This window comes from Epinephelus lanceolatus, chromosome 10, assembly GCF_041903045.1.
Source record: "Epinephelus lanceolatus isolate andai-2023 chromosome 10, ASM4190304v1, whole genome shotgun sequence".
Classification (NCBI taxonomy): Eukaryota; Metazoa; Chordata; class Actinopteri; order Perciformes; family Serranidae; genus Epinephelus; species Epinephelus lanceolatus.
This window is the reverse complement of record NC_135743.1, coordinates 6,464,586-6,487,854: the sequence shown is the minus strand read 5'-3', so window position 1 is coordinate 6,487,854 and position 23,269 is coordinate 6,464,586. Positions and strand designations below refer to the sequence as shown.

General features: G+C 42.5%; 1 protein-coding gene across 1 annotated transcript in view; it reads right to left on the bottom strand.

Moving 5' to 3' along the window:
• Window positions 1-2,818: 2,818 nt before the first annotated feature.
• Window positions 2,819-23,269, bottom strand: part of crppa (CDP-L-ribitol pyrophosphorylase A) — a 73,468-nt gene continuing 53,017 nt past the window's right edge. The window contains exon 10 of the mRNA XM_033640762.2: window positions 2,819-3,811. Within this exon, the coding sequence (XP_033496653.2) occupies window positions 3,707-3,811 (105 nt within the window). The 3' untranslated portion in view covers window positions 2,819-3,706. The remainder of the gene's footprint in view (window positions 3,812-23,269) is intronic.

The window sequence follows — 23,269 nt, the reverse complement described above, 5'->3', positions numbered from 1 at the left end:
GACTTCCTACGTCTTCTCCTTCACACTGAAGAAGAAAAATACTGCAGTTTTTACTCCCCAACATTTCTGACTCCTGAGTTATTCTGCAAATTAAGATTTTACCTTCAGCAGTGACATGAGACACACGTCACTGCTGATGCTGCATTTTCAGCATGATCTAAATGGATTTCAGTAAAAAGGCAGATTTATTTAAGTGGATTGTCTCAGTGCAGCTTGGACACTGAGAGCTGTCCTCTGTGTGTATGTATCGAGACTGATTTGAGAAATGAGGGTCAGCTGTGCAGACAGGTGAGGGGTCAGGTGATCTCCAGAGGTGACTGGAAGAAGTCTGGCCTCGTTTCCTAAAGCATCTTAAAGTTAAGATGACAGGCCTTTTCACAGAAGAAATTTTGACTTGTCACAGAAACAGGATCTGAGGTTTAAATCATGAAATGAATGATGGCTGAATTCCATTTGGCTGCTTTGATTTCCTGGATGTTGGCCCAGAGTCACACTCAGAGGCCGTTTACACGTACACGGTGATTTTGATAAAGGAGACATCTTCCTTCGTTTGTGCCCTTCGTTTACACGCAAAGTGAGATTTCTCCTCTGAAAACGAGTCTTTCTAAAAACTCTGGCCAGAGTGGAGATATTGGAAAACTCCAGTTCTGCGTTTGCATGTAAACTGAGATAAACGGAGTTATAGGCAGCTGACGTCACAGTATGCGCCAGAACTTGCGCCTGTGTCAAAAGTGCGACCTATGTTGCTATGGTGACTTTTTGCTATGGTGTCTTTTTGAAAACGGAGACGGTGAAATGTCCGTTTATGAAAATAGCCGGCCACGTGTAAACAGCCTCTTACTGTGACACTTGTATAGAACAGAGCAATCACCAGTGTTATTAGTAACACCTATGCTTTTCCTGCTGTGCCACGTCAGAACGTCTTCTGTTAGAAAGGCCGATTGTAAAATCCATCATGCTCATGTTCTTAAACTATCGAGCACAAAAACTAAAAGAAAATGGCTGTGGAATGAAAACATGTTCATGTGAGACTGAAACAGCGATCACAACTGAAGATATCAGAAGCTGTAACAAGGACATGCTTGTTATTTTACTTGGTAAATATCTTATATAGGTTAACAATTAAAAGAGGTTACAAATTAATTATCCGTCAGTGGACTCAGTGAATCAAACAACTCATTTTATTGTGGACTCTGGTCCTTAGTAATAGAAAATAAAATAATAATACACCTTAGACTGCTTAATCTACCGAGTTAAAGGAACAGTGTGTCAGATTAAGGGGGATTTAGTGGTGTCTAGGAGATTGCAGATTGCAACCAGCTGAAACGTTTCCTTTCCTTGCTAGGATGAGGAAAAGGATACTTGCTTTTCCTCTGTAGGATCCTTCCTAGCATTCAGTGAACACACATTGGAACAGGGTAACGAGTGTCCCCTAAGTGTGCGTCATTAACCCTCAGCAGACTGAGGGGGTTTCAGGGTACTGTGACGGCCCCTGCTTGGCTGCATGGGTTGGTTCAGCAGGTTGTCATGCTATTATGATGACGTAATTGGTGACATGTTGTTTTGTCTTTCCCCCGAGGTCATCAGCTGATAGATTCATTATCCAGATCACGAGCACCTGGGCCCCATGCGTGGATGGATATAAACAGTGCTGGCTGACACCGCGTTCTCTCCCTCTCTCTCCCGACTCTTCGCCAGCGTCCGTACTTTTGTTTGGCTTTTCTATTTTCTTTTAGGTCATCTCCACAACACCACACCTCGCATGCTCCACACACTCACATGTACAGTACTGATCACACTGACTAACACACCCCATACCTGCATTATGTTTATTTACGTTGATCTATTTAAATAAATATACTTTTGTATTTGAGTTTGCGCTGTGTCTCTCCGTTTTTGTCATAACCCTGTGACGATTTTGACATTGTCCAATGTCGTACAATTTCAAAAAAATGTAAGCAGTAGCCTACTGTGAGAGTCACATGACTTTTAGGGAGAATATATTTCTAGACACTGGAACAGTCCTTAGGCGTAATTTGATGATGTAGCATTCTTCAAATTCAGCCATTCAAAGATCCTTCCTTAAGAAACACCCAGTATTTAGTTTGTCCGTTCTGGGCTACAGTACAAACATGGCTATCTCTGTGGACGGGGACCTGCTCCATATGTAAATGTAAATGGTTCAATCTAAGGTAACAAGAACACTTATTTTCAGGTGATTGTAGACTAAAGAAAACATACTTATTATATTATATTCCATTTCTGCCAATATATCCCCTTAAACCCTACAAACTGAAGACATTTATCAGCTGGTCTGAGTCCTAATTTCAAGTTTCTGGGAACAGCAAAAGAAATGTGTAAGTTAAAACACAATGTTTGATAGACAAACTAACATAACCAGAGATGTCCAACAAATCAAAAAGTGGGAATCTTTTTCCACCTTCACAGAGAGGAGCGTTAAACTCTCCCCATGAACCCTCCTCGTGACGACCTTCAGTGACCCTCTATGTAATAAAAGCGTTACATGCATCCCCCTGGGTGATGTCATCTCTTTCTCTCCCCATCATCGGCCTCTGTGCAGTAAAATCGCCGCAGGCTGTGGTGGTATTAGAGCTAGTTCACTGCAGGAAACAGGAGCCTCCTCAGTGCTGAGCAGCTTCATTAAGAGTGTCTCTGATGCACAAGGTCGCAGACACACAACCACAGCTGCAACTAAACTTCAGGAGCAGTTTCTTCCAACACACCTCAACGTGCACGATGTGTTCGCAGAAATAAACTCAAAAGAACATTTTCTGAATTTAGCACTCGTACAGTAGAATATGAAAAAAAAAACTTTATTATGCCACATGAGCAGTTTTTATGAGTACAAAAATAGAAGCACCTTCTGATTACACATTAGTGTTCCAGTCAACAGTATCCAGTGGTTATGACACAAAACAGTAGTTTAACTGTCATTAATTACGCTCCAAACACAATCAATCAAAATGTCAATTATCATGTATGTGTTCAGGTCAGCTCGCTGCGATCTGTACAAACTAACTTGTCCCCTTTTTGAGATTGTAAACCAACTGTCTTGAGTGCAGTAGGGAAAGAACAATTTTCTCAACGATGGTCTAATTTTTATAGACATTTAAAGCCACTATGTGTTGCATTCATGCATCTTCAAAGCAAGAAAGTGGCACTAATTTGATGGGAAAAACCAACATACAACAAAACAAACATGTAGCAGCTCTAAAATGTGTTCAGTCAATATTTTCTTTTCAGTTTTAACATTTCATAAAACTCTCCATCAGTGACATGATCGCAGATATGGGGCCTCAACAGAGGGAATACGATAAAACAGGACAGACTGGAACAATACTGTTGGTACCATCTTTTGACTTTCACTGCCATGTCTGAATTTCTAGCAGAAAGTCTGCATCAAAATGGAGTAAATACGGGCTGATGAGTTTGAAAGATGTAGACGTTTACCAGGCAGGGAAGATTCAGTGAAGGACAATACTGAGTTGCATTTTGGGAAGTGTAGGATTCTGGATTTTGGAGCTTGACCCATGCTTTTAGCGATTGTTTTTTTTAAGTTGCTCTCTTGAAAGTCCCCACATTTTATGGAAGTGCAGAATGTAATTGTGGGAGTCTGCTGTGATTGATAAAGAGTTGGTCATGCTCATGAGACACTGAGGGGATTTTCTGTTGGTGCTGCCTCACTTCATGCCTGCAGAAGCTGTCCCACCAGGGCGGGGCTCCTCTCCCAGATCAGGGCTGACGTGATCTCAGCGACCCTCAACATTGACTTCTCCCAACGCTCTGTGTCCTGAGAACGAGAGGGGGAGGCGGAGGAGGAGAGGTCATTCGTTAAACAACACAAAATTACAGACAGACACTCATTACGTGAGCTCAGTAGTAGAAAATCCTGCAATAACAAACTAAGACATCCCCACGCAGATTCACATTTGTTCACATTTATCTTTTCTCACACTAGTCACGACTCCGTCTGAGTCATGCAAAAGTTTGTACACCAGCGGGACTGCCAGCAGCATCCAGTTAGCGTTAGCAACCAGTTCAAACGGGCGGGAAACAAAGTTGAACCATGTTGTTCCGCTTGTAGTAATGGCAAGAGTAAGACAAGCCTGTGAGGAAGGAGTTACAACATCGATGGTTTGCAGTGGAGGAAGTAGTACTTTTACTAAATACTCTGTTACAAGTCCAAGTTACAAGTCCTGCATTCAAACCATAACTGAAGTACAAGTATAACAAGTAAAAGTATTCATTTTGCAGAAGGCAATTTCAGAATAATATATATTTTTGCATTGCAACAAATGAAGCATTAATGTGTTCATCACTTTAATGGTGCAGCTGGTAAAGGTGGGAGTGACTTTAAAGAGGCCCAGGACGTGGATATCTTTGGAGGTGATCTACATTTATTCCTCTCATGACAGCAAGTGGCAAAAACAAAATCCTCCATCATACACAACCATACAAACTCCAGCCCCTCTCCCACGCAGGGTACGAAAACTGGGTATCAAACCTTCCACCTGACAGGCCTAAGCGTGTCAGGTAATAACAACTGAACCAAATTTTGTGGAATTATAATACTCAACATTACAACACATGCACATTTGACTTGTCACACATATTACTGCTGTATAACTGACCCTGTTCCATCCATCCATTATTAATGGAGAAAAAAATCCAAACTTTCCATGACTTTTCTAGCACCAACAATAAAGATTTTCGTCTTGCCCGGGGTGTCGGTGGCTTAGTGGATAAAGCAGGTGCCCCATGTACAAGGCTGTTGATGCAGCGGCCCGGGTTCGACTCCAGCCTGTGGCCCTTTGCTGCATGTCACTCCCTCTCTCTCTCCCTCCTTCACGCTTGACTGTCCTATCAATTAAAGGCTTAAAAATGCCCAAAATATATCTTAAAGAAGAAAGATTTTCGTCTTGCCCCATTTGCCCCATGTTTTTCGAACATATCAGATTCAAACTCCCTTCAAACAGAATTTCAGCTAGCTGGCACATAGGAAGAACCCAGAGGAAAATGACGAAACCTAAGTGATGGTAAACAAAACACTGTTTTTAGAGCTATGTGACGTCCACAGCTACAGAAAATTAATTTGCCCTTATGTTACATTATGTGGAAAGTTATCCATGGACGATTACTGTAACAATTTTAATTATACACAACAATACTGCATGACTTTTCCTACACTTTTAATGATTTTTACTAGTTTCATAACCTTTCCGGGCTTGGAAAATGTGACTTCTCCAGGTTTTCCATGACCGTGGGAACCCTGTATATTGGAGGGCATCTCAATGGCAAATATCTCCAGCACTCAGCACCTCACACCAAAAGAATCCAGACCGATAATGAGCACTACAGGTAAGAGGTAATATATATATTTTTGATTTTAGGGTGAACTGTCCCTTTAACAAAGGGCAGCACAACGGTGCAGTGGTTGTTGCCTCACAGCAAGAGGGTTCCTGGTTCAAACCCCAGGGTGGGGGAGACTTTCTGTGCAGAGTTTGCATGTTCTCCCCGTGTCAGTGTGGGTTTCCTCCAGGTACTCCAGCTTCCTCCCACAGTCCAAAGACATGCAGGTTAATTGGTGACTCTAAATTGTCCGTAGGTTTGAATGTGAGTGTGAATGGTTGTCTGTCTCTATGTGTCAGCCCTGTGATAGTCTGGTGACCTGTCCAGGGTGAACACGGCCTCTCACCCAGTGTCAGCTGGGATAGGCTCCAGCTCCCCCTGCGACCCCCAACAGGATAAGTGGTTGCAGAAAATGAATGAATGAATGAACAACCCTTTAAGCTGTATCGATACATCATAATTTCTGAGTTAATTTATATTGTGTATTAATAATTTGAATCTGCATAATAGCTGAAGTTATCAGATAAATGTAGCTGAGTAAAAAGTACAATATGTCCCTCTGAGGTGGAGCAGAAGTATGAAGCAGCAGAAAATGTAAATACTCCTGTAAAGTACAAGCACCTCAAACTGTCCTTATGTACAGTAGTTGAGTAAATGTATTTGACTTACTTTCCACCACTAGTGGTTTGGCTTCACTCTGAGCTGCATGAACATCTCTGACAAACAGCACAAAGGAAGTCGGCAGGGTTTCAAATTTAGCATCAGCTGCCATTTTCCTTAGAAATGACGACACTTTTAAAAATATCCAGGATTCTGACGTTCCCACAGCAATGCTCCTCATGAGAGAAAAATCCTGTTTGAGTCAGTTTTAAGGTCAAATAAGCTCAGCACCCACCGAATTCACCACAGTTAATTTGAGTGTAAGAATCACAAAATCTGGTGGAGGATTTTTCGTGACTCATGTTATTTTATGTTCAAATCAACAGACTGAAGCAATTTTCCAAAGTAGGGGGAAGAAAAAAAACTACATGTAATTAACTTTCTTTCTTTTTTTTTTTTTTTTTACAAATTTGTGTTAATGTCAAGTTCTCTGAAGTCTGTGAAGCAATTAGGATTTATGGTGCATGATATTGGACAGATTCACGCTAAACCACACAAGACAAAAGGAGCCCTATACATTCACTCAGTCTGTTTCTTTTAAATGTGAACTCCACTGTTGTGGTTGAGTTGCTTTGGTGATTCCTCTCTTCTGTATCTCTTTCTTCTTCTTCTTTTTTTTCTCTGCAGACCGCCTGCACAATTCACTTTTAATGGTTTTCACTCCCCTGACTGTGTTCCTTAGGCTACAGCGACTCCCTTCTTTGATTTAGTTTCTTGATGAGGCCTGAGAACGACCTGTTTTCCATCTTTCAAAGGCACTGCACTTCACAGCAGCCTTGCTTTGTTTAAACCAGCGGCTTGTTCCTCACACAGATTTATGCTTCATGCTCTACCTGGACTTTTTCATAAATGGATCGGGGACTTTAACAAGGCTTTTGACAGAGCGTTTGATGTAGCAGCATGCATGAGGGAGAAAATATAAGAAAAATTTTCATTTCTTGAAACTTTTAAAGATACAGTATAAACCACTGAGAACACAAAAAAAGATGTAGGATCACAGAGAAGAAAGAAGAGAGGCCTGGGATAGATTTTGGTTTCACATACATTAACTCCACATTGCAGTACCTACAATGATACACTTGTATGTTAAGTTAAAGGAGTCTGGGGTTTTTTTTACATCTTGGATTTTATTTTCAAAGTTTTGGTCTTAATTTCTTTTGGCTATAATAACTTTAGTAACTGATTGTTTGTTAGGTCCACTTTAGTTACTGTTACTACACCAGTCAAGCTTTTAGTTCTTGCCATAGAGGCCTCTAGTTTCCCGGCGCAGCGCAGGGTGGCGAACCCCGCGCAGAGCTAGTTTCGAGCAGCGCAACCCGAGGTGCGCTCAGTTTGGTAGTTTGGCAGACCGAGGTGCGCTAAGATGGGTGTGGCGGCGCAGCAGGGGGAGGTGTCGACAGATCCAGCTTGGCGCAGTGACAGTTTCGTGCCAAAAGGCTTCGCCGAAGGTGCGCTAAAAGCTCGCCAGCTGAAACCAGGTCTACTGTCAGCGCAGGGGGAGCGCAGCTGGTGTAAGCCGAAGTTTGGCTGACCGGCGGACAGTGCGCACACGTCACCAAAACCTCACAGGCAGGTTTCCAGAATGTCAGGCACATTAATGATGCAATAAATACCCAAAAACCACTATTCAATGCAACTATCTGCAATCAGCACATAAATGTATCTCTATATCGACTGTTCTGTCACATGTGATGTCAGATCAAAGGGGATTGGCACCGTTTGGCACGCGTAATGGAAACCCAACCACACAGGAGAAGTTTGGCCGTCTGACGCTGCTGCTCTCTTCTGCCATGGCGAATTGAGTAAACTCTCATTACGCCTTCGCGCGGCGCATTTAAGGGCGAGGAGAGGGGCTCATTTGATTGGTGTGATGTGTGTAAAACCCACTCCACGCCTTCTCTCCTCCCTCTTTCCGACTTGCGCAGGTAGGAGGGACGGAGGTGGGAAAGAGGAGTAGCTGCGCCAGGGTGCACGGTGTGCCAAACTTGCAAAATCCGCCTGGCCACACCCACCACGCCTGGTCTGCAAAACTAGAGCCCAGAGTGCGTAAGTAATGGATGCAGCTTGCGTGATGTCACCTACTAGTTTGTGGACTGCCATTTTGAAGCCTCTTGTTCAGCATTTCGGACATCTCCATCTAGGATTTTTGGAGCCAGAAGTGACCATATTTGGTAGGGAGGGTGGATCTGACTCAGAGACTGTAGTGACGCCTCACACGCAGCCTATCACTTAAAGCAGCCCCGCCCTTAAATATGCGTAACTTTGGGCCTTAATGAAATCACCCCCTGTACAGTTGTCATGAATGTCGAAATTAGTCACAGACCACAACAATCGTTTGTACCAGGCTGTAAACAAGTTTATTTCTGATGTAAAGTTTGGCATTTTAACATGGTGGTCTTAAGGGGATTGACTGTGTTTTAGAGCCAGCCTCAAGTGGCCATTCAATGAACTGCAGCTTTTCGCACTTCCACATGGTTCCATTTTTCAGCCTTGGAGGTTGTCGCTTGGTTCTTGTACAGCACGTGATGCAGTTTACAATAATAACAGTGTCAGATTTACGAATGAAAGTCATAAAAACTTTTCAAACAATGGGCCCTTGGTGTCACACAGATAGACAAAAGCAGACTTCTCTTTTCTAGCCAACTGAAGTTGATTTTGCCGCCTGAAATGACAACTACCACTGAGAGATCTCATCAGTTAAAGTTGTCAGCGAATTAAGCTATGTTAGCTCCATGAGTTGGATGAAAAAGCTGTTTCCAGCTGACTCATTAAATTTTCAAGCTGACTTGTTTTAAAAAGAAAATCCTGTTAAAAGCCTTATATATGCACTTGATGGTTATGTACGAGGTACTTATCCATAGTCAGTGTATTACATACAGTAGATGTCAGTCAGCCCTCAGTTTGGTGAAGCAGACAGGAGAGCTGCCACAGAAGCTAAGCGATGTACTGCTGTGGACAGGTCAACAACAAAATGTATTTTAGCCACCTACAAAAATCAATATAAGTTTAAGTGTACTCACAGTTCCCCATCTATTCTCTTGTCAAAGCCACCAGACTCCATTGACAAAAACAGGAATTTCATCCCGCAGAACACAGGAGCTTCTGGTCACAGTTACTTAGTGTGCATTATTGTGTGACTTTGGTGATTCTGAACTAACCCTTTTAAACACCAAAGTCACACAATAACACAAACAAACGAATTAATCGAGGCAGTGGTCGACCAGCAGCTCCTGTGTTCAGTGATGTTAAAGTACAGTTTTTCTCAAAGGAGTCTGGTGTTGAAGAGACTGACACAACTGCTCGAGCCTCCCACTGGAAATCACTGTCCGACAGTAAGGTAAAGCAGTAAAAATATTCTAAATATAGCGTAAATTGAATCGATACTCATGTTTTGGGTGGCTAAAGTATATTTTGCTGCTGCCCCGTCCACAGCTGTGTTAGTACTCCTGCCTGCTTCTCCAAACTTTGGGTGTGCCGGCCACCATCTACTGTCAGTAATACATGAAGTATGGATAAGAACCTCATATAAATCAGCTTTAAAAGATCCACACTGTCGCATAGACATACGGCAGGCACGTTAAAATGGCAGAGCGATGCCGTCATGGTGCGCACACGTTCCCAAGCGCCAATTTTTCAGGGTGCGGCAGCTGCACCAAGAGATAAACAGAGTTCAACGACATGCTGCAGTGCATGTCATGTGACAAGGACCAACCAATCACAGCCGACAGACATCTTTCCCTTTATCTGTAAATATCAGTCTGTGGCAAATATGGAGAACAAGTTGATCATTTTAATGCAGGGCTGCTAAAGCTTTACATCTGTCTCGCAGACGACATTTTAGGCCTACACACCATCAGCTCTGCGCTCAGGATTTCATGTAAATAGGCCATCATACGGTGTTTGCTGATGCAGCCTGCGCCTGCTCTTGAAAGCTGGCACAGAAGAGGTACAAGAGTTGCACTCAGTGCCCCACTTTGCGTTTTCCAGCCGGTTAAAGACGTGGCATGTGTTCGGCCCCTACAGCTACATGTCTCGGGCCAAAATGTAAGATCAGAACGTTATTTCATTCTAACATAATCTTGTTTGGCTGCTAACTTTGGCTTACATATTTCTGGATTTCTTATTTTCAAAAGGTTTAAGATGAGGACAGACTGAGGTGTTTGGAAAATGTTAAGCTATCTCGCGTTACCATTAGCTGGAGTCTAAACCTCCCCAAATCCTGTTAAAAGCAGGACCGGGATAGAAACTCGACAGCATCCATAACACTGCACAGTAAACTAGAACTACACACGTAACTATGGTAAGTGCGATGAGTCCAAGTTGATGCAGGAAGTCACACTGTGAACTGTGATGGATGTTCTCTGTTTGTCTGGTCCAGTCAGACTCGTTACCCATGTTGCTGTGCTCTCAAATCTCAGCCGTAACTTTGACATATCACAGCAGGAAAAGCACAGGTGTAACTAATGATATCAACGATGGCTCTGTTCCATTTGGGTGCTCCAGTGAGCCATGACAGTGAGCCAGGATGAACAACACCAGGGGCCTGGAACTGCACCACCTGACTGAAATGAATCCTTTCTTAACTTGTGGTTTTTCTGCTTTGAGACGTCAAAACGTCTGCTGTGAAAAAGGCCTTTCACCTTGGCGAGTACAATGGTGTCAAAACAAAGACAAAAACGATGCCTAAAACCTACAAAAACTGGATCCAAGTTGTAATAAATTGGAATTATCCTTTAAAACAGGATTGGATCTGACTTGTTTTATTTTACCAACCAATCTGACACTTTCTCTTCTGGGTCCAAACCAGTTTCATCGGCCAGCTCTCAGAAGGCAGGTTCGCTTAGCAGGAAATAAAATAATTTAGGAGAGCTTTTCACAAAGCTTTTAATGTCCTAACGTCCACAGAGAGGAACATAAAATATATTAAAAATATATCCCACTGAAATGACAAATAGCAGTGATTTGTGATCTGGAACATCCCATTCAACGTAGCTTCAGATATGGCTTCCAAATGCGTTTTCATCACAACTATGTGTCAACAGTTTAACACATTTTGCATGATCAATAAGCTTTTTCTCACTTTGTGCTTCCTCCATCTTAAAGCTTTATTCCACCGGCCAGCTCCTCACAGCCCAGTCTGTGCAGGAACTGGACGGGAATGTGACGAGGTGTGAGAGTGATGAGCGTGGAATCGGGCCTGACCGTGGTTAATGGAAGCGAGAGACTCGGGATCCAGAACTCCCGGAGCACTCCTCCCTAATCAGAACCAGCGGAGGGGGGAGTCAGATGACATGGATTTTCCACACCAAACCGACTGAAGGGGGAACTGGAGTACAGCTCAGCGACTCCAGCCTCCTCATTGATTAAAGCAACACACAAAAAAAAAATCGATGGAATCAAAATATGATAGCTTTGAATGAACTCCAGAGGCATTCTGTGTCAGCTTCTACAATCTTTTCTTAATATGCTTTTAGATTTATAACCGGCCAAATCTTTGAAGGATCAAAGGAAACGGGGTGAAAGACAAACAGTGAGGCTTTCCTGTTTTTCTTTACAATGCACCCAAGTCATTGTTCTGTGGCTTAATCACAAGTGCGAGGCGGTGAGGACACGGGCCAGTACATCTGTAAGCAGTCAACAGAGAGCAGCTGATAGCACTACGTTCTCCACATATCCTCGGGAATATGCAAAGGTTCATCAGTGATCAGTCAGGAGCTCAAAGCGTGCTAGTAAAATTTAATTGCATCTTTTCATTGTTTACATCATAAGCATCAGATTAAAGCATTCCTCTGACTGTTATCTAAAAGCAATTGCATGTTCACACGGAAAGTATTTGAGATGTTACATGTGTTTCGGAGGAGCTAAAAGGCCACGGGGGATGATAAATGTGACGAGCACGATCCTCGGTCGATTACCACCCAAGTGCATCGACAAGGACGATGGGAAAGTCACGACAACGCCGGGTGTCTCGGGCATATTGAAGACAGTTACAGCCATCAAACCACAGCTAATGACTCTATTTTAGAGGTCTGTTTTCTTAGAGGCAGGAAAAACAAAAAAAAAAACAAAAAAAAAAACACTTACGTTTGCACACAAGGAAATAAGAAAAAGCAAGTCGAGATCACCAAGGAGGATCAAAGTTTTAAGCCCGTCTAAGCCCTCGCGCTGAATTATTTCCACTCCAGATATGCAGCCTTTGAAATATGAATCATGCTTCATAAAACAGCATTATTAAATCAAGTAGTTGCTTGCACAGTGGAACACAAATACGACTTGAGCTCTTCATTGACTCGTGGCACAGCTTTAAGTAGTCACAACTGCCACTCAGGCTTCAAATGTGGTCGAGAAAAAAGCACGACAAAGGGGTAGAATTACTCAGCAGCAACAAACTCTGAAGCTGCGCAGACATTTGCATATCTAAGTGCTTTCAGGCTGAAATCTATATGACTTTAGTCTGAGGAACATGTGATTGATTGCCACTCAGGAAAGATATCTCTCCAGTAAGCCTTGACAGACAAGAGCTGGTACCTCTCCTGACCCGGGCTTTGCTGCCGTTGGCGGGGGTAGTGCTGCGTTCAGCTCGTGTCTCCTCTTTCCACTGAGGACCATCCAGGAGGAATAAAGCCGCTCACTAATGAGCAGCTCGTTGGCTCATTGTTTTGGGCACGCAAACATCCATGAGAGGGGATACATGTGTTGGACACATAAGAGAGCATGCACACCATAGAAATAGAATGAGAGTAGAGTGGACATTCTCCCTGAAATCAACAAAGCAGGATGGTCAGGGTTGCGGCCATTTTCATGTGTACCTTTGCCATTGCAACCGGGCGAACTTCCATATAAACAAACCGACTTGCAGCAAGTTGCGAACTCACCGAGGTGAGGTTTTGCAGTAATGATCAAACAGCATGTAGATTCATATCTGACTCAGTAAATTAAGGTTTTATTTAGACTAAACCGAGCTAGTGATTGTTGGAGCTATGGACATCAGTTTCGGTTAATTTTGCTTTCCAAAGGCCGTCACCCATTAACCAGTAACTAACCGGTTACTTTTCAAGATAAAAAAAAAAGTAAAATACAAGAAGCCTTTCCTTTTCGTTGGTACTCCTTTGACTCAGTGAGCTTTAGCACTACATTTCAAAGTGTTGTCCATATAGAGGTGGTGAAATTTTAATGTTTCGTCATGTAAATGTTTCGCCTTTCATTTCAGTTTCTGTTGGCTTTGCTGACAGACAGCCAGCCTGCCATGTTAACGCGTGGAAACATTGTGCCCACTGCCCAACCTCTGGTCTCCAATGGTTTCTTGGCCACTCTGCATGGCGCATCACCGCAAGGGAGCTAATATTAGCTAGCTAGCGGTGCCACTCATTTGGTGAATACAGCTGGTATCCAAGAGCCATCACTGAACTGAACAGAATCAATTAACTATGTTACCACAGCTTATAGTGGTAACATAGTTAGCAATGCTAAAGGGGGTTTTACTGCCCAGTATATAGCATGTTGGCAGATTCTGTTATCGATAACAGAATCTGCCAACATGCTTTTTCGTATTTGTCACAATGAATTAATATTACAAACATTGAAAAGCATTTGATTTCATGTCTCCATCTGCTGGTAGGACCATCACGATAAGTATGATGTTAATTTCAAAATTAGCCGGGGAAAAAAGTGGATATATCAATATTGGTATTGGTTAATGGCCAAATAAGTTATTGTATATAGACATATCGGACATTGGCAACAAAATTCAAAATTGTGCATCTCTAATTCAAGGCTGGGACATGCTTTTTGACTCCACGGGAGCTATGGGGTATGAGACGTGTGAAATGTGAGCGGAGCTGTGATGTTGGAGGGTTACAGCAGACGGCACTATGAATAAAGGGATGGTGTCCACTCAGATGCTTTTTGGGTGTGCTCTTTTTAGCCTTCTTGGGTGCACCGGACCTGACAGAACTTTTTGGGTACATTCAAATGGATGGCAGCCGATATACAATAGAATGATTTATATAGATGTCATGTGTTTGTGGTCTTTTGTTCAGGATCTTTTCAGTAATCACAGAATATATTTCGGACTGCAGATGCCTCAGTAAACAAATGAATCATCTCCTTGCTCTATGATAGTGCAACAGCTACTGAGCCTTTCAGAAAGTGCAGACCAGATTTTACTGCAAAGGTGTTACACCCCAATGATATGACACAATATGACGCCGTGACTTCTCCTCTCTTTTACCTCCTTGTGTTTAATAAGGAAAACAGGTGTCAGGCCTAAACAGAGTTCTTAAAGTGGTGAGTGTGACACACTTTACGACCCCACTGATGTGTTGTCACCAGTATAACTAAAAATAAACGCCATTTTGTTTTGGACTTGTCAAATGACCACAGCAAACACTTCAATGTCCTCTCTACTCTGATTCTATTTCTACAATGCACGCATACATAAGACAGATACTTCATCGTGTGTTCACACTCAAACATGTGCACCCTGGAATGTGATCCTGGAGGGATTTGCATGTCTCCAGATCTTCATCATCATCACCACAGCCTATATCCTCCAGCGTTTCCACTGTCTCTGTCCCAGTGTCTCTTCCAGCAGAATATGGAGATGGAGAAAGCAGTTAGGGAGCGCTCGGGGCTGAATATTTCTCACTGTGGCAGTGCTGAGACAAACAGAGCTGGAGTTGTGGGTGTTTGGACAGACATGAGATAAAAACCTGAAGCAAAGGCGTAACTGAGCCTTTGAGATGGAAACCACAAGCAGATTAGTCTGATTGATGGAGCTATTTGAGCTAATAGGCACTCCTCACCTGTTTACAGTGTGGATTTAATCTTCATATGTTCCAGAGACAGAAAGTTCTCCATGTGCCAAAGCCTGAATGCAGTCGCAGGAGGGTATTTTATTTTATTCTATTCTAAAAGTGCCCATTTTTATGAGATTCACTTTACTATTATAAGACATAAGGGGACCTCACTTTCCACTTCATAATGATTAACTGCCACAAATCTTCACTTAAAGGGTTTCCAAGCCAAAAGAATCATCATTTATTCACATTAGTGGAAGGACTATCACCGGCAGTGTACGCCATGTTAAATGGGAAAGCGACACATTTACATTTTGAAACACAACACTTTTTTTCCACCGACAGCCGAGCCTCTGCTACATCGATTACATGACACATCCAATCCCTTGGTGGCCTGGATGGCATTTATATCGTTTCTCTTGACAGATTTCACATTTTAAAAATAGAGACTGCTAGAAAACAATACATGAACTGGTATCAAGGGGAAAATACCACTGGGTACGAGTCATAGTTGGAGAAGGTTTTGGGGACTTTAGGGCTGTTCAAGTTTTTATTTTTACTTCATACACCAAGAACCCGGATTATAGTCCAAGAGACAAGTCGTATTATGAAATTAAGTGACAGCATTGTTTTAATGCATAAACAATGCAATATATAATCATTTGACTGGGCAGTAACTGCAAGCAAAATGCTCTCAATCACTCCCATGTGTACCAACGCACAAACACATGCAACAGTCTTGTTATTCCAAACTGTGACCACAAGTTTATGGAATGGAACTTCAATCATTAGCTTCTATTTTTGCTTACTGTTTAAAGGGAGGATTTTGACAAGCCGTGAGGCGACAGGTCTTTGAAACGTGGAGCAAAGAGGGGGGACGGGGGAGGGAAGCATCAGCGGACCACACAATAAGCAATCCTCAAACTCTCTCTCTCTACTCTTAAATGCCACAGATGCAATCAACCTTTCCATCGGAGAGGAACGCGCAGCAGCACTTCTGCCACACAAGAAGAGCCTGCTTTGAAGCTTAAAGGTTTCAGGCAATTAGGACCTTTAACGGTGACAATTTGTATGCCTCTGTCATTCCCCCGCGATCCCCAGCCCCGAGGACTGCTGCTGCTGCTGCTGCCGCCGCCGCCGCCGCCACCGCCAAGGGCTTCCACTTCTGTTCCCTTCATGAAATGCCAAGAGCGCTGGGTCCTAATTGAAAAACAGCTTATGGAAAAGCTTGGCGCAGAGCCCGAGCCAAGAGAACTGGAAAGAGTTGTTAGAGTCACACCAGCTACCATAACTAAGGTGGCCAAGAACATTTAGAAAGTTTTTATGACCTCTTTTACTGTCACTGTATTTTTGCCTGTGACATGCAGTCCTAATAGCTGCAGCATCCACTTGAGGGCAGTATCATTACTAGCAATAAGGCTAGATAGCGTTCTCCACTCTGGGAGCTAAAGCTGCATAACATGAACTGCACTGAGCATTACTCTGACTTCTGCCCTTTAATAGATGAAGTAATTTCTCGGAAAAACTTTCCCCAAATGACCTGCATGTAGAATCCCAGTGATACAATACAGCTAAAAACACCCAGCACTTTGGTCTGAGAGAGGATAGTGTTTCAGGGCTTCTGACAGCTCGTCCCTTAGTGGGTATTGTGGTCCTGCTGCCCTCACTCCCCTCCGTGTATCACTGAAGACAGGCAGTAGCTTGGGGCTAAACTGCGAAGACAGAGGAGGGTAACAGGTCCAATTACTGGCCGGTCCAAAAGTCTGATTAGAGCCACAAACACACCACTAAAGTGAGACTCATTTAATGCAATGAAGAATGGTGGCAGAATGATTGTAGTAAGTGTAGTGTTACCACTGAGGGAAATTACACCATAACAAGTAAAAACCTCTGCATTTAAATCTTTGACTCCTTAACATCTGACACCCCCTTTTATTTCCCCTTAAACAGCTTTAAGGTTCAGCATCAGTCATCCCACTCTGTCTGACAGGATCATATAGATTCTTTACAGCTTTTCACTGAAGGTATACGAGGGAAAAATTTAAACCCAAGACTCTGTGTTTTTATGGCTGGAAATATTTTAGATGTCTCAGGCATCATTTTATATACTTTTCCCCCAAATTCAGTCTGATATGTTTGGTATCTCTGGAAACGTCGGAAATGTTATCCACTAAAATTTGAAATAAAGATTTGTGGGTTTGGATAATATTTAGCTTCACAGCATGAGTCTGTGTGACTGAGTCACCAGCAGGTCAATGTGATTAAAAACAAGAGGTAAACAAGTATGAGCAGCAATATGTCCTCAAAGTCAGTACCAAGTGTTTGTAGAGTGTTAGGGGCCGTACACATGCAGCATCTTTAACCGGCAGGAAAACGCAGTGTCAGGTGGTAGCTGCTGCTCTTGTGCCTTTTCTCTGCCAGCTTTCAAGAGCGCAGAGGCAGGTTGCGTCTGAGGTTACTAAGCAACCTTAACAAGCACCATATCAAAGCCTTTTTACCTGAAATCCTGAGTGCAGAGCTGATCTTCTTCCAGGTGATGTTTGTGTGTAGGACTATTGTAAGTGGGACAGATGTAAAGCTCTATGTAGCCCTGCACTAAAATGATCAACTTCTTCCCCATATTTATCACAGACTGATAGTTACAGAAGAAGGGAAAGATAGGCCTTTGAGTCGACTGTGATTGGTTGGTCCTTGTCACATGGCATGCAGAGCGTGCTGCTATGTTCCAAAAGCTGAACTCTGTTTATGTCAGGGTGTGGATGGTTGTTCCCTGAAATATTGGCACTTACGAATGCTTCACAAGCATTTTCACACCTTTTACACCTTCCACATGTTCGTGCTTTCCACACGTTTACATTGACAGTGGTTCTGAGGGCTCAAAAAACACACCTTGTGTCCACCCTGACTTAGTGGATAGAGTGGGCGCCCCATGTACAAGGTTGTTGCCGCAGCGGCCCAGGTTCGACTCCAGCCTGTGGCCCTTTGCTGCATCTCTCTCTCTCTCTCTCTCTCTCTGGTGATTTTTGTGGCTTCAGATCAATTCAAAAGAGAAGGAATAAGAACACGGACATAGGAACGAATGTCTCAAAATTGCACTTCAGTGCTGTACTTAGTATTCCTTCAGTATTAAAAGTACTCTACTCATTGTGAGGAATTGTTAAAGTTTAGTTTGCTACTCTGTAATAACAATTCTAGGGTTGGAGACTCAGATGCAGTAAAGAATGGTGTAGAAGTACTTCAATCAAATGGTAAAAGTAGAAATACAACAAGGCAAAATACTCTAGTAACTGTAAAGTAAGTTCTTTTGAATTTCCTACACATTTCCCTGTTCAGCCTGACATATTTGATATCTTTTGAAGTCTTCTGGTATATTCTGAGTAAGGTTAGCTTTGGGGCCTGGACACATGACATGTTTTTTGAGCCTTCAAATCTCCCGTCACTCAATCTCAATCACTCATCTCAATCTCCGTCAATGTAGATGTGTGGAAAGCACAAACGCGTGGAAGGTGTGAAAGGTGTGGAAGGTGAAAATGTGTGTGAAGTATTCATAAAGTGTCTATATTTCAGGGAACAACTATCCACACACTGAGACAAACAAAGTCCAACCTTTGGAACACAACAATGTGCACCACATGCCGTGTGACGAGGAATAACCAATCACAGATAGATATTTTCCCTTTCTACTGTAAATATCAGGCTATGGTAAATATGGAGGAGACGTTGATTATTTTAGTGCAGGGCTACAAAGAGCTCTACATCTGTCCCATGGACAATAATTTAATACACACTTAAAAAGCAACACAGAGAAGAAGATATGATTTCTGGTAAGTAGGCTAGGATACGATGCTGGTTATGGTCGCTAAGCAATGCCAGGTGCAACCTAAAAGTTGGCACAAGAGTAGCACCCAGTGGCCGACCTCGAGTTTTGCAGGTGGTTAAAGATGCATGTGTATGAACCCTTTGTGTTAAGCTACTTTGGAAGATTTTCATATTGAAAGTATTCATTATAAAGAATGGTAGCAAAAGTTTAGTTTTACCGTTTGGTAAAAACTTTTATTTCTAGTCTCAGAGATGATTTAATGCATTCAGATGAGTAAAAAATAAAAGAGAAAAAAAGGATTTAAACACAGTATGTCTGAAAACTTATTTGTTGACTTTCCTCTTCTGATAATGAGTCAGATACTGACTGATGAAGAGTATAAAACAAAAGCACAGTAACCCGGCCAAGCTTTACTCAGTCCGAGAAAGGAAACCTTCACACACTGAGATCCAGTCAGTTTTAATATTTACTGCGGAGCTTTGGATCTAAACAACCTTCAGAGTATACATCATGCTTACACCGAAAGTTCAGCCATAAATATAAAAATGAGTTTGGATCCCAGCTGAAAGACCGAGAGCTGAAGTTGACAGAGATGACAGTGACATGAGAATTATTTCTTACCCCTGGAAACATGTTTTATTGAATTCCTGTGAAGTATTTAGTGTCATTGCCTGAATGTCTGTGCTTTCTGTCTGTACGATACCCGTGTCGTTCCCACTCTGCTTCACTTCATCTGAATGGATCATAATGTAGGAAAATGAATAAGTCTGTATCCCACCCTACTTTTGTGAGATCCCTCGGACTTTCCAGTCGTAGAAAAAGCAAACTTTTGTATTGATGTTCTTCCTTTCAGACCCCATTGAGAGAACAATTGCTGCCACACAAACCTTTCATGGTAGACTGGTAAAGCTCTTTCAACACGGGTTTCCAAAATATCCTGTCTAGGGGCGTCCATTGGCCAAACATAGCAGTTTGTTTGTCACATCTAATGTACGACTTCTCTTTCTGCTCCTCAGAGAAGGCAAACCCTGGGAAGAATGGGACACCAAGGGAGTGTGTGTTTTCACTGCATCCCCTCAGTGAAAACTTTTTCAAATAAGCTCTAGTGAGAGACGACTTTGTTTGAATTCAACTCACCGAAAGACATACCTCAAAACAGTAAGCAGGACAATGGCTCTTTAGTTGAGGAGGTATGAAAGCATGAAGGCATGGGTGGGATTTATGAACTGGGACATACCAAATCCCACATGTGGTGAGAGAGAGCCCCAAAAGCGCACAAACCCTCCACGGATGCCTCATTTACTTATCACACAGTATCACTTACAGCAAACCAGGGAAGCCAAACACAGTCTGTATCCCAGGCCATCTGAGGTCAGGTGCAGGTGCAGGAACATTTCACAAAACAAGACATTTATTACAAGCCAGGTTTTCAGCAGCGCACATCCTGGCCAAAGCTTAGTGCCCTCACTCCCATCCTTAATACAAGCACGAGATCGTAATCGCAGTGGGCCACAAGCCAAACATACAAACATAGGTGAAACACAGTGTTTTTGCACCGCTGTCAAAACATCGGTGCACCGCAGACTCAACATCAGGGGGATAAAGCCGGCCGTGTGGCTTGACAGATGTAGTGTGAGAACAAGAAGGGACCGCTGCGAGAAACTGTGAAGGAAAATCATTTTCACATGACACTTCATGACTGTGAGATTCATTTGAGGACACTAAATACAAGACCAGATTTAAGTTCTTGACTCCTGCTGTGAAATCTGGTTATTTATAACTTTATAAACTTCCAATTGGGGTTTCCATCAGAGCAGGAAATTTTATTTTAGTGTTGGGGCCCAAATCCCAAAACTCGCCAGCCGTTTTCACTTTTTTACCAGCTGACTGACCTCCAGACAACTTGGTTGGTCATTACCTCCATTTAAGTTATGCTTTCAGTCTGATTCACTCCTGTTTGATTTTCCACAGTTTTGTGGAACGTTTGGCCGTGAGCCAACAAACAGATAGAGCTGGAAATTTCTAGGCACCTCACCATTCACTTCAATTCAGAGGGCTGCTGAGATTCTAAAATAATTATCAGTGCATCTTGATGCGTCAGTGTTTTTGATGTCTATAAATGATTTATTTGTCTCATTGTGTGTCTACTTGCTGACTTGTGTCCATCTGTGGTTGCTCACACTCAGCCATCCTCAACAAAACTCAAGAACATAAACACAATGCTATATTTCACCGTCCAGTTGGTTCTGCATTAAGGAACATTTTGTTTTAACAAATTTCTCACAGGCAATCGTAACGTCAAGAGTAGGGTTTTAAATTACAGACTGACTTTTTTGCATCGAGATCTTTCAAGAGCAAATTGTGATGCATCTAAGAACTGATTTTGCCCCCATGCGAAGGCTCTGAAGCTACAGGTCCTCAAAAATGTGACTCCATGCTGAGGCAACAGCAGCTACAGACTGGCTGGCTGTAAAGACTGCTGAGAGTAAAGACGACATTAAGGATGTTAAAGAAAGGTAAAAAGCAGTCTTTTCTTTTTGAGGAGCACACATCTAACAAAGCCATCAACGTGACATGAAACTGTTACTGTTGTTAATGTAATTAACGCAAGACATGGCCCCATCAGCTATAATACATTCACCTAGTGTTGTGTCAATCGAGTGCTGATCTTTCAGTCACAGGTATCCACAGCAGTTTAGCCCTTGCATGAAGCGTAACATCTGGCTAAATGATTCAGTTTGGTGAGGGTATGGATCCAATAGTTCCACCATGTGGCCACTACATGTTTTGGTTTGTGATCTTTGAACCATGCTGATTTTATCCGACCAGTGCCCATATGCTGGTTCGGAACAGGCACTTGACACCGCTCTTCCTTGGGAGTGGATACATAAGGAAAACTGGATACAGTGTTGGAAGCGGGGCCCTGTTCATTCCTATAAAAGTTGCTCAGTGGTACGTGAAGCCAAAAAAGTTTGATTTCCAAGTATAAAATCATCCAGATCTTCCCCATCCATGAGCCCACAGAGCAAGTGAACTAGAGAATAAGCCGGCCGAGCAGTTAACTTCCGGTTTATTCCTCCGTTAACCTGAATGGTGCTAAAATTATTCACTTCCTGACTTTCAAAATGTTAATGGACTGAATGGATCAAATCCTGGTGGTGAAACGAGTCATTTCATGTGGGTTATGACGCTGAAAAAATTTTTTTTCCTCTGGTTTGCATTCGTCTCTTCACCAATGTAAGCCTATGGGAAAAAGGTTTTTTGGGCTCCATGGCATTAAGTGACAGACCCTGACGTTGTTATGTCATGGTCTGGTCACTATGTCAACATAGCTTCAAAGCCCGATGTTGTTCCTGGAGGCTTGGAGTACACGTCATTTGATTCATTCCGCTGATGCTAGAAATGTTTGAGATGCTATAATGTGACATCTCTCTTAGTTCATCTGTTCTTGAATGTATTACAACAAACAACACAGAGCGAGCTGTACCCAGAATGCAGTTTGGTGGTGTAACAGTTAACAGAGGTCCCCTCTCAATGCACTATAGGGACTACAGTTGAAAATAAGCCAGGCTTGCTAAACTGGAACATTTACAGAACTCTTCATCAATGTGAACTGTCTCTGTAACCTTCAACTGTACAAATAATAAAAATAAAGAAATACACTGTGTACTTCTGACTGTAGTAACCCACTACTTATATGTCCTGTAGAGCTCAAGAGCTCGCATTTGACAATGCACTTCCTTGGGTCCTCAGCAATACAGCCGCCAAGTGCAAAGTTGATTTGATGGATGATTGCAGAGAAAATCGAAGGACGGACGGACAGACAAACAAAGACTCCTTCCATTTTAGTTAGATCAGATTTGGAGGATATATTTTTGGTAAGTTTTCAAATCCTAGTTGGTGTGGCACAGTCAAAATTAAGTTTTATGGTAAATGCACGTATCAAGAAGAAGGAGCTAATCTGCAAAATTCAATGATCACTTGGCTCATAGATGGAGCTACAGCAACATGTCAGATGTAGCTGGTCATATCTCTGGTCATATCTTTGAATCATCTGTAAGTCATTCTGACACTAAGCCCTCATATTCCTGTCAAGATTTAGGTAATCTCAAAAAATCCTAACCACTAGCAGCCAGTGAGCAGGGAGATAAATCGAAGGTGTAGAAACTCCAACAACACTCATTCATTCATCATTTAAATGCTGTTTGGTAATGTCTTCATGATGACCCTGTTGAAGGCCACAAGCTGAAACACGTTGGTTTTGCCATAAAGCAGCCAATCAGCATGATCATCTTTTACTATGTTTATAAGGATTTAAATTCAGCTTTAAAATGTTTCTATTGTTAAAATAAATGGGATGGTTTAGCCTTGACGTAGGTTCATGCCCTCTGAGTGACTGGAGGAGCTGATACATTTAGCAGCCCGATCTTAAGTTTAACCAGCATTTTGGGGCATCTGGTGGTATTTTCCCTTTGCTGAATACACTGTGTGCAATTCCACAGCTATTTTCCACCACACCCAACCAGACAAGCATGTGTACCGAGAGGTCCCTGCAAATAAAAGCAGAGCAGGAAGGTGAGCGCCACAAAAACAATCTTTGATGAGGCCTGTTAAATGAAAG